Source organism: Mytilus galloprovincialis, chromosome 1 (assembly GCF_965363235.1).
Source record: "Mytilus galloprovincialis chromosome 1, xbMytGall1.hap1.1, whole genome shotgun sequence".
NCBI classification, from domain to species: Eukaryota; Metazoa; Mollusca; class Bivalvia; order Mytilida; family Mytilidae; genus Mytilus; species Mytilus galloprovincialis.
In genome coordinates this window covers 129,762,573-129,775,414 of record NC_134838.1, presented here as the reverse complement: position 1 = coordinate 129,775,414, position 12,842 = coordinate 129,762,573, and the positions used below count along the sequence as shown (strand labels likewise).

General features: G+C 32.2%; 1 protein-coding gene across 4 annotated transcripts in view; it reads left to right on the top strand.

Annotated features, from left to right (window-relative positions):
- LOC143059175 (transient receptor potential cation channel subfamily A member 1-like) overlaps nucleotides 1-12,463 on the top strand; it is a 55,252-nt gene extending 42,789 nt beyond the window's left edge. For all 4 annotated transcript variants that reach the window (XM_076232681.1, XM_076232670.1, XM_076232675.1 and 1 more), the window contains 10 exons: nucleotides 145-215; nucleotides 5,049-5,220; nucleotides 6,114-6,203; nucleotides 6,648-6,817; nucleotides 7,512-7,641; nucleotides 8,148-8,342; nucleotides 8,572-8,640; nucleotides 8,915-9,025; nucleotides 9,815-9,915; nucleotides 10,194-12,463. In XM_076232681.1, coding sequence (XP_076088796.1) covers nucleotides 145-215; nucleotides 5,049-5,220; nucleotides 6,114-6,203; nucleotides 6,648-6,817; nucleotides 7,512-7,641; nucleotides 8,148-8,342; nucleotides 8,572-8,640; nucleotides 8,915-9,025; nucleotides 9,815-9,915; nucleotides 10,194-10,452 — 1,368 coding nt within the window. In that variant the 3' untranslated portion in view covers nucleotides 10,453-12,463. The remainder of the gene's footprint in view (nucleotides 1-144; nucleotides 216-5,048; nucleotides 5,221-6,113; nucleotides 6,204-6,647; nucleotides 6,818-7,511; nucleotides 7,642-8,147; nucleotides 8,343-8,571; nucleotides 8,641-8,914; nucleotides 9,026-9,814; nucleotides 9,916-10,193) is intronic.
- Nucleotides 12,464-12,842: the final 379 nt, after the last annotated feature.

Here is a 12,842-nt window from a genome sequence, read left to right as displayed (position 1 = left end):
TGAGTCTTATGTAGACGAAACGCGCGTCTGGCGTACTAAATTACAATCCTGGTACCTTTGATAACTATTTGAGCATTTGATTCCGAGGTACCACTAGTTTGAATGTTTCGAACATCTATATTTATGTTTTCATTTATTTTACAGCTCATGGTGAAGTTTGGTAGAGTTGAGTTACTATCTCATCCAGTTTGTAAAGCCTATCTCTCAATGAAATGGTATTATCTTAGTTTAACATTTTATAATATTTAAATGTAATTGTAAAACATCTTGATATTAGTCATCGATCTTTCTTAAAGGGGAACTATCTACGAGACATATAAAAAATCTAAAGTTTATTTTTTTTTTATTCAATCAATAATGAAAGTAAAATAGTAAAATAACAATTCGCTTTTTGCAGCCAAAAATGTTCAATTTTGTCAAATTACGCTAAGAAACATTGATAATTAGTTATTCACTTGCAAGTGAAAGAGTCGACCTCTTTAAATCCGTATTCATGTGAACTTCAATTTAACCCCTAGCTAGAGATTGACAAATCATGCATTGTACGTGTACTGTTTAAAGAAAAAGAATGTCAACAATGAAAGTAAAACTACGGTCAATCATTCGATTACTAATTCGATGCATATAAAATCATTCTTATACGTTTAAACGCAATGAGAAACATCTATAATTAATCTATAAAATAAAATCAAACAGACCTATAAAAATCCTATTGCACGTGTTGGTTTAATCTATTCATATCTTTATTTATGTTTACATCGCTTATATGGTCATCTGAGGTCAAATCGATAGTTAATTAGATGCCGTCTGGACTAAAATACACACGAAACGAACCTATATATTATCTACTCCATGCTCTGTAAACTGTTTATTTTAGACTTTTGATAGTTTGGATAAATGTTTTCGATTGTTATAAATCAAATATTAGAATTTGAGTCAAATCGGTGACCATAAATTTGACAGCTAGTAGCCCTTTAAACGCGCTTGATCGTTACTCTTGATCGTTACGAGTAACGATAATGTATAAAATAAATAAATTATATATACGCATAATATCCCCCCCCCCCCCAAAGGAAACAATTTATATAAGTCTCTATGAAAATAGATATATGGGAGATGTGGTGTGAGTGCCAATGAGACAACTCTCCATCCAAATAACAATTTATAAAAGTAAACCATTATAGATCAATGTACGGCCTCCAACACGGAGTCTTGGCTCACACCGAACAATAAGCTATAAAGGTCCCCAAAATTACTAGTGTAAAACCATTCAAACGGGAAAACCAACGTTCTAATCTATATTAAAAAACTATAAATGAGAAACACGTATGAATAACATAAACAAACGACAACTACTGTACATCAGATTCCTGACTTAGGACAGATGCAAACATGTGCAGCGGGATTAAACGTTTTAATGGTACCAAACCTTCACCTTTTTCTAAAACAATAGTATAACATCACAACATAGAAAAACACACGATTAAATATCAATTGGAAGGCTCAACTTAATCAAAAAACGTGAATTAAATATGAATATCAGGGGCGTAGCTAGGTATTCATTCAACTGTAGGCACAAATCGGCAGGGGGTCTGGGGCCGCCCAAGGCCCCCAGCCGGTCCAGGGCAGAGCCCTGTTAGGGGGTTCAGCGAGGCGAAGCCCCCCCCCCCCCGACGAAAAACGGATTTCAGCGTTTTGGCTGCAAAATTTTATGCACAAAAATATTAAATTTTCTGGTTATTTAATCATGATAATTATAGTATACATGATGTAAAGTTCGAACAATTATGAATAATTTACCATAACATCTGAATGGTGAATTAAATAACGCAGTACAATTGGAAAATCCAATATTAAAAAAAATTATTTACAATATGTATACTGCCCAGCATAGATCCGCGTATCACTTTAATTAAGCAGTACACCCTGTTTGGTATTTTCAAATCTATTCCGTTATGATCGATATATACGTTTAACTTAATTGATTGTACATATTCTGACGATCCTTCATTAAAAAAAATAGGCACGTGCACGTAAACACTGATATTACTATAACACTATCCTTTTGGCTAGAAAGATATCAATCATCAATCTTTTGATTCTTAAACCTTCACCCTAGCCACACAAACACATATACGCATAGTCGATGCCTAATGCAAAAGTTCTGTTCTGTTCATACTAACGTAACAAAATTTAAGAAATTAGTATTTCTTTATATCCCGCTCTACTGTAAAATCCCTACCTGCTTAGGAATTTAAATAATTGTGGTCATTACACGTAGATCTGAGAGCACTCTAAACTACTGGAAGCTAGTTGATAGATTGATTTTTAAACATCCAGTGTAAAATATTTATGCAAGTTTAGAACAAAAAAAACAAATTGGTTATTTACAATAAAAACAACAGGGAGCTTAGTCCTGTAATAGGTGTTGTACAGGACGGTCTTCAAATTTGGATAGGAGCAGAAACTTTGCCTTTCAGTAGACCAACTACGAACTCCTCAAAGAGTGGCATTCTCTCAAAACTAGACATAAAATTAAATGTCCCCATTCTGACCAGACGTTACTACGTATTTATACATCCTGCACAGCCAAATGGACGACAAACATTGGCAAGTCGGGTGCATGAAGACAAAGTGGAAAGCTTGTTTCTGCTTCCGCAAGTTCTTCTGCTTCTGTCAGATAATTACCACAATCAACGAACTGATTATACTGCCATGGTTTGGTGCGCATATTAGACCACCTCTCCCCCTAAATTTTGAAATTTTATTCAGCTTTGTCATTGAGGCTTTAAAGGAGCTGATACGACCCCAGGGGAAGAGCGTTCCAATCCCGGATGGTTCTTGGGAAAAGTGAGTGTTTTCTATAGTCACAGGATGCTGCTGGTACTTGGAAGGATTTTTCATGCATGTTTCGTGACAGTCTTTTTGGTGGTATTAGACGACCTTCTTTTGATATGGCCACTTTGTTGTTTTCTATTTTGAATAGCATTGTGAGTCTCGCTTCTTTCCTTCTTTGTTCAAGTGATGTCCAATTGAGATTAACGCTGGAGTGGTTATGATGTTTGTTGTTGAAAACTAACAACTAATCAAAAATTCATGTGTCTAAGTTGAGGTTCATTTAGGTTTTTGTTGATAGCATTGAAATGATCTGAACCGAAGTTTTAGTTTATAGTTTCTTTATAAGGTACACACATAAAAAAATTCAATTCTATCCAATATTCCATTCACTAAGGACGAGAGACTAGTGTACGCATCAGTGATATTCGATAATAAGAGTTGTGACAACTTCACTGGAGTTCATCTACATATTATAACGTTGTTTATTATATATTTTTAATAAAACAAAATATTTGTGAAAAAATTATGTGTAGGCACGTGCCTAAAGTGCCTAACGGCAGCTACGCCCCTGAATATGTCGGAAAACATGTATCCTTCATCAGTATGATTATGATTATGTAAAATGAATCATATCAACCAAGTTTTATTTAATTTAAGCAATCTTTCTATATTAAAACAAAGCAACAGTAGTATACCGATATTCGAAAGTCATAAATCGATTCTGAGAAAAACAAAGCCGGGTACACTTCCACTGTATTTTTGTCCATCTGATGAGTTAAGCCTTTTTCAATTGATTTTTATAATTCGTTCTTATGTTGTACTGTTATACCACTGTCATAGGTTAGGGGGAGGGTTGGGATCCCGCTAACATGTTTAACCCCGCCACATTATTTATGTATGTGCCTGTCCCAAGTCAGGAGCCTGTAATTCAGTGGTCGTCGTTTGTTTATGTGGTACATATTTGTTTTTCGTTCATTTTTTTACATAAATAAGGCCGTTAGTTTTCTTGTTTGAATTGTTTTACATTACCTTATCGGGGCCTTTTATAGCTCAGTATGCGGTATGAGCTTTGCTCATTGTTGAAGGCCGTACGGTGACCTATAGTTGTTTATGTCTGTGTTATTTTGGTCTTTTGTGGATAGTTGTCTCATTGGCAATCATACTACATCTTCTTTTTTATATTACAAAACCGATTTGATTTTTGATTTTTGGTGTTGAACACCACTTTTAATCACCGTATTTAGGCTAATTCGTGGATGTCAGTTTTTTATTGGTGGAGGAAGCCGGAGTACCTGACCTTGGATAGGAAAACTGACAATCCTAGTCAATTAAGATTGGAGTTGAGTGCACCCGAACGAGCGGGGTTCGAATTCACAAACTCAGTATTGACTCGTTACAAACCCGACGAAAATACAAAACATAAAAGAAACAACAGGAACATCGAAGTGCATCAAAAACAAACAACAACACAAATAGAAACAAACTTTTTAACAACAACTGCCACATTCCTGACTTAGTACAGGACATTTAAAGATTAAAATGGTGAATGAAACTGATTTCATGGCATGCCAAACTTGCTTTTTGACAATGTTTAAAAATTTTGTTAAAACACTACGTGACAGAAATACAAGACAAGCACACACAAGATATTTTTTAACAGAAAAACGCCCAAATAAATAAATAACAACGATCACACTACCATCAACGACAAGTATAACCGGATATCTAAAACAGTGACGTACCTATGTTACTTACATTCAATTTCTAACATTATACAATTATATTCACAATATTCGTCCAAACTAATTTCATTACAATGATAAAATACCGAAAAAGGAATTGGAAACCTCTTTGTACCAGAGGCAAATCAACAAAACTTAAAACACAAAAATATAAAAGATAGGAAATAGCTATAACATACTGAGACCTTAAATGAAGTTTAAAAAAATCACATAAGGATCCATTGACGATAAGTTATGAAGTTAACATCAGTTTGAGTTCAAATTAGTTCCATAAGGTAGAACAATTTTGGTTTTTAAGAAGGGTGAATTTATTTTATTTGAACCACAGGTAAACATTTAAACTTCAGATCATTTCTTAATTTATGAGTTACCTGTATAGAATATATTTTATTAAAACGTATTTCATAAATGATTTAAACCCAATCTGGTCATTTAGTCGATACTAATTACAACTGTTATATTTTTCAGGCTAGCCTATGGAGTTTGGCTGTATTCTATCAACTTTATTATGTACATTATTTTCCTTGTAATGTTGACATATATGGTATCATTACCATGTGTTAACAACTACTCACCAAATAGTACCAATACTACAAACTATACCTTAAGAAAAGATGACAATTCTTCCATCTGTCACCAGGTAGCTTATGGTTAATTTTAAAGATATTTATAGGTTTCATAACAAGTGAGAATTAGATATCGATTGATATCAACTCGAGTTATTTAATTTCAATAATAATAAACGAGCCTATGATATCGATTGATATCAACTCGAGTTATTTAATTTCAATTATAATAAACGAGCCTATGGCGAGTTTATTATTATTGAAATTAAATAACGAGAGTTGATATCAAGCGATATCTAATTCTCACAAGTTGTTAAACCTATTTCTCTTATGGCAAAAAGTTGTATGTGCGTGGCCTATTTGTTGCGAGTTGTGTTGCTACGGCCGTTTTTCTTTGCAACGCGTACTGATCTGTATACTTTTTGAACTAATATGGTTTTATTTTATTGTGTTGTATGTTCTTGTGTGAACAGAATACTGTTCCATTGACTCCCAGATATATCTTTTTTTTTATATTTTTATAGGTTTCATAACGAGTGCACGGGTTCCTTTCTTTATTTCTTCGTCCATGATAAGATTTATATTAGATAATGCAGACGATAAAGCAGACGAAAATCGCGAAAACCGGAAGTAAACAATCAGTTGTCAAGAAAAAAAGTAGTCCCGGCATGACCTTTTCCAGTGAATAATGACCTGATCAACGGCCAATGAAAATATTGGAAATTTACGAGATAAGCCAATCAAATTAACGTAATTTTGATATCACTTTTTCATATCACACTCCGTACGGTGTGATACGAAAAATATCTATTCACGTGGGAGTTAGATAACAGGCCCCAACCATAAGAGAATAAATGTTTCACACGGATTTTTATATACCATTTCGTTTGATCGTTCCTAATTGTATAATGAAATGTAGATATTGACTACATAGATTTTCTTTGAAATATTTCATTTACATTTTCAGACAGGCATGGGTTTAGAGCTGAGTAAATGGGTAGTTCTTCTTTTCACAGTTCTTAACATTCTGAAAGAGATATTTCAAATGGTTCAACAGGTATATATTATTATAAATACTATGTTAATTCAAATATATAAAATTTTGTAATGGCGTTCATGTATTTAACAGAAACCTAATATGTATATTTTGGCATCTGTTTGAATGTTTAATGTGTAAAAAAAACCTTAACCATATACGACTGATCAGTGGCGGCGCTCGAATTCAACCTTTTAGAAAACCAAAGCAAATGCAAAATTGAAGAGCTTTGGAAACCTAACATTCTTTATCGTCTACAATACTACAATTCTATAAAAATGAATCCTTTGACATTAGTTCTGAAACTTTAAATATTGACGTGTTTTTTTCTTTCTATCAAGCAGTCAGTCTGTTTGTCTATACAATTTTCTTCATTACTAAGCATAGAACATGTTATTTTCAAAATGCGAGTGATGTATACTTTTGACAAATTGTGTGTTACTCCATATTTTTATCTGTTTTCAGAGAGTCAAATATTTCACTGACCTGAACAACTTATTAGAATGGGTGTTGTATGTATCATCTGCGTTGTTCGTGACACCTGTTCTGTTTGGCTACGGTGATCATCTTAACACAGAAGCAGGAGCGATAGCTATATTTTTGGCTTGGTTTAATTGTCTTCTTTTTCTCCAAAGGTTAGTAAAACTGTATGCTCGTATTAATTTTTATTGGCAACTCGAAAAATACACCATCACCTTCAACGTTGTTACATGCATTCAAATGCATGGATATAAGAAACGCAACTATGATCAACTATAATTCACAGTGTTCAACGGTGACAGAGCGAAAAAACAAATGTCATCTGTAAAATACACCAACATGGAAAAAGGGAACATACTTAGAAAAACATTTATAACTACTTTAAAAATGGTTGTTTTTCGTCAATGATGCTAGAAATATTCAAAATTGAAAAAGATCGAACGTTGAGAGCGTTTAAGTAAAACATATCAAAAGGACAAAGATGTGCGGTTTTTTTTCTAGCAAAGGCATGTGGACTACATTAAAATGTTCAAGATTTTGATCCTTATTCTGATTTTTAATTAAATTTGTATCTTGATGGGAGTACTTTAGTGCTATTTGAACATCAGTTTACAAGCCCAAGTGTAATAATTGCGGTTGACATACTTACAACTTTAAATCAAATATCCGATATTGATAAAGGATATACGTTTTTTTTTTATCAATTTTTGGAAAAGGGAAAATCCAAACCCAAAGGAATGAATCAAGTGTTGTGATACCCATGAAAACACGTACAAAAACTTATAACTAGAGTATTCTACACTTCATATTCTGTATATAAGCTGACTCAATATTTTCATATTTTAACAGATTTGATGTATTTGGGATCTATGTCATCATGTTTCTAGAGATACTACGGACTTTACTACAAGCATTGTGTGTTTTCTCGTTATTATTCGTAGCCTTCGGACTCTCTTTCTTCCTTCTACTGAGGCATGAGGTATGTTTAACACACACACGTTTTATTTCCCCCCTTTATGTCTTCTCTTTTTATTTTTAACGACAATTCAATCAGAACAAAATAATTCTAAAAGCAACATGATGTTTTCCTTCATTGTAAATAACTTTAAGTTAAAGCAACAGTTCTTCACCGATGTTGAAATCTCGTAAATATATTCAGCCGATAAACAAATAATGTATCAAATAGATAGTGAGGATATTGCCTGAACACCCAAAATCTCATTTCTGTCAAAATCCGTTGATGTTTGCGGTTTTGTTTTAGTGCCTGTTATATATAAACTTTCCTGTTCAAGTTGGAGAAAAGTGTTCCTACTTAATACTCCCAGATTGTCCAGATCAATAATCAGAATATAATAATAAAATAAAACAATCACTAAAACTAGAACCAAGTACGTTTGTATGTTTCTTATTCTAATGTATGAATCGTTTATCTAATATCAATATGTAAATCTACTTTTATTTTGATATTTTATGCATATTTTATAGATTTCTGAAGCTTATTCAACTCCTGGATTATCTATTCTGAGATCTGCGATGATGATGCTAGAATTAGACTATATGGTGTCGTTTAATGAACCCTATACTGACAGTGATGACCGGACATTGCCATACAAAGCACCGACAATGATACTACTGATCGTATTTGTACTGATCATGCCTATCTTACTGATGAACCTATTGGTAAGTTGGTGACTGTGCATACTTAACCTGGTTACACTGATGAGTCTTTTGTAGACGAAACGCGCATCTGGCGTATATACAAAATGTAGTCCTGGTATCTATGATGACTTTATTAATATAGTTTTAAGTTGGGTGACAGGGTCAATGACATCAACAGCATGTTTCGTTGCTTTAAATCAATATTGTTGTTTGTGTAATTTAAAAATAAAATATAACAATTTCATTTCAGATCGGTTTGGCTGTTGGAGATATCGAAGCAGTCCAAAAAGATGCTACATTGAAACGACTTGCAATGCAGGTAATAAAAGATAAACACTGACAATAAAAACACATCGTGTAACTGTATTTTGTAAATAAAATATTATATTGTGCAAGGCATTGATATGATCATGGATGTCTATTTAAACGAATCAACATCTGATGATGTATGACAAATAAACGAAAGACAAATACCCCGGAAAGAAACAATAAACACCACTGAATTACTATTCTATTTGACCTACTATAAATCTAGTACTATTTTTAATTGATTCAAAAGTTTAAAACAGATAATTTTTATTTTACGTTCAAAGGTTGAGCTCCATACTGACTTCGAGAGACGATTACCTCAGAAACTATTGGAGCGAGTTGACAAAGTAAACATTAGAGTGTATCCCAGCTGCAGGACGAGCATGATATCGAGCGTAAGCTTTAAAATAGTTCATCTTATCAAATAACTTATAGGATTTTTTTTAATTGTTCGTCTTTGATGTGGAAAGCTTTATTATTATGTTTTTTTTATTTTGTTCGCACCAAGAGTTATCTAGCTTTAATAGAGAATTTACCGCCGACTCTTTATGATAGATCATCTTTGATTTATTTCATTGTAGAATAGTATATGTTTACATGCTTCAAACGATGAACTCGTAGGGAAAAGATTTTTATCGTTACATCAATGAACTCGGATAATAAAAACATTTTATTTGATTTGATTGCCAGGTCATCTTATTTGATTGTGGACTTTCCTTTTTGAATTTTCCTTGGAGTTCAATATTTTTGTGATTTTACTAAATTTATTGTTACTTTTTTGTGTTTTTATTTTAAACCTTCCAATCCTGTTAAGAACAATTTAAGAATTTGCTTACCCCGACTATGTAAGAATGGGGTATGTTTTATGGTTAGTAAAGAGATATCCGCTTATCTGCTATCATATATTACATAATCGCCTGTAATGAACAGACGAATGTCATTAGCGAAGCAGGAATTTCTTAAAATCTAGATTGCTACCGAATTTTTATTGCAGTGTTTGGCTTCCGCAATCTAAAATGTGGAGTATTTGTTATATAAAGGCAACAGTTGTATTTCGCTGTTATGATTTGTTGTCTTTTCGTCCTCTTGTTCTTGTCATGATATTGTCCTTTTCTACTGTATTATCAAACATGTGTATAATGGTCATATTTGGGTTTATACATTTCATAATGGTTTCATTTTAGCTTTGGTCTAAGATGACCTGGCAAAATGCATACGACGATCCATCGAGACTACCAAAAGAAAATGCCGAGCTGGCTATGGAACTAACGAAACAAAAAGCTAAGTAAGTTTACAGTTTAATTTAAATATTACCGGTAAAATCTGAAACTTGTTTTGGCTCTTACTCCAAATGTGGTAAACGATGTCCGAAATAAGACTTAGAGCAGTTGATTTAATTTCTGTGCAGGGGTAGATATTCTTAATTTGGTCCTTTCCAATCCTAGATAAATTCCAGTTTGAGTTTTAAACAAAAGACATACACATCTTGAATATAATATTTCATTCTAAATGTTCATACCTCAAGGTGGAATATAATAATTTCATGATGTATATATATTACAGAATTAAACAGTTGACAAGTTTTGTTGAGAAGAACTACGACTTACTCCGTTTGATAGTTCAAAAGATGGAAATAAAGACAGAAGAAGATGATATGGACGAAGGAGAAGTCATGACTAAAGATGAACTCCAGTGTAAAGCCGCTTGTAAGAATAATAAATGGAAATCTGCAAAGCTTCAGAAAAATGTTAAACAAAGTATGGTTGTATCTAAATGGAAGCAGATATCTACAGAGAAAAGGGACAATAATACAGATTGTTAAAGCTGGGGTAATGTTTACAGGTTTAATCTTCTGTTTAACATCAAATGAATCATAAAATGTACTTATGTTGTTTTACCTACATTTTGAGTGACTTATATATTTTAAACACACTTTAGTATATTGTAAAGTGCTTTCAATCAGTGAAATTGTAGGATTTTGTTTGCTTTATTGTGAAGATTTTGTTTGTTTTTTTTTAAAAAAGGTTCTATATTAGTAAGGAATTATCTTATTGTTTACGTTAAGTCAAAGAGCATAGATTTTCTATAAATGAACTAAATCTAGCCAAACCTCATCATCAGTTTGACAGGGTTTACGATTCAACTTAAGTCTTACGTATAAGTCTAACTTGTCTAAACAAATAAACAAAATCACAGTACGCTCGTCTCAATCATCTGTATAGTCCCAACATTAAAAACAATAGATTGAAGATATAAAAAAAAATATATACTTTATTGTCCAACCTCAATCATCTGTATAGTCCCAACATTAAAAACAATAAATTAAAGATACCAAAAACAACAAAACATACTTTATTGTCTGTATAGTCCCAACATTAAAAACAATAGAATACTATAGTTGTATTTGGCAAAATTTTTAGGAATTTTTAGTTCTCAATACTTTTCAACTTCGTACTCTATTTGGCCTTTTTAAACATTTTATGATTTTTGATTCGAGCTTCACTGATAAGTCTTTTGTAGACAAAACGCGCGTCTGGCGTAAATATAAAATTGTAGTCCTGGTACCTATGATGATTTTATTTGAAGGTACCAAAAACAACAAAAAATACTTTATTGTCTAACATTAAAGATATTTTAAGACAACATGGTTAAAAGATACCGGAATGAAAAAAATCTTCATAAATAGGTTACATTTATTTATTTTCTATTCGTTGTTTTTGGCTTAGAACTAGCTTTCAATAACTGCTAGTACTCTCAGATCTCTGTCTTTTATGTTTTGTCAGGGTTTTTATGTGCTTATAAGGCCCTTTTCAACTGATGTTGATAAGTTATTCTTACTATGTACTGTTACACCACTGTACCATGTTATCGGGATAGGTTAGCATACGTTATTATGTTAAACCCCCGCCACATTATAAATGTGCCTGTCTCTAGTTAGTAGCCCGTATTTCAATGGGCTGTCGTTTGTTGCTGTATATCATAATTGTTTTTGTTTATTGTTTTGAACATAAAAACACTGTTGGTCATCTCAATTGAACTGTTTAACATTTGTCGGTACCTTTTTGATGTCGCACAGTTTCCTATAGTCTCTGATTGAGAGTTTCATTGACAATCACATCACATCTTCTTATTTTATATATAGTTTCATCATAACATTTTTTTAGTTTTTAAAACGTTTTATTAACATGTTCGTGATTGCTTCATGTAGCTTAGTGTGATGAAAATTTTGTTCTTTTACGAAACATTCCTTTATGCTATTTTATAACCTTGATACGATTCTTTGTTAAACCTAGTTCTAAGACATAATGAATAATTAGCTTTAACGCGATATATTTTAGTGTTGGTATGTGTCACAATGGTTTACCCTGTGTAAGCCTATAGTCCGTCGAAAAGACATTTATACCTTTAAACATCTAAAGATTTCAAAGATTTCATCTAAAAAATCTATTCCAATGTAAAACATAAATGATGTAGCTTATATACGTCACCTTGTGAAAAAATGCACGATGTTTCGTTTCAGCACCATGAATGATAAAAATAATATAAGAAAAATACATTTGATTAAATAAAGCTTACCTTCTTTAAAACTTTGCCAAAATAATGTTTCTTCTCTTGTTATTGTTAAACAAAATGTTTTTAAAAATGTGTACAGACATTTTCATTTTTATATGTGCCTTCTTTGTACTTGTTAACATATCAAGTAATTTTTCACAAGATTAATTTAAACATATTTTACTACAATTCATATGAAATGCTTTCTGACGTCTCACTGATGTATGTGATAATTTACATTGTTATGTTTCCTTGTTGTAATAAATCTCTGTTTGTTGTTATTATTACGTTATATCTCTAAGCCCGGTTCACACATTTATTAAGAAAGAACAATGCTGTCTTTTCATACCTACAATTGTACCCAAAAGTAAAAGTTTCACAGCAAAATAAGCGTTTACTCAATGACAGATTTCATGAAACATGTTGTGAAGAACTTTATTGGTCCGCTCGAGTACAATTTTTCTTCATTAGGTCAAAGTTTGGTTACTATTTCAATCGTATCTATCTTGTTAAAATTGAAAGACAATAACAATCAAAACCAATGAGTAAACAAAGACTCATAAAATCAAAAGATATTTACATCAACATTTACAACTAATAAATAAGAAACAACACGAACTTCACTAAAAACCGGGAGTGAAATCAGGTGCTCCGGAAGGG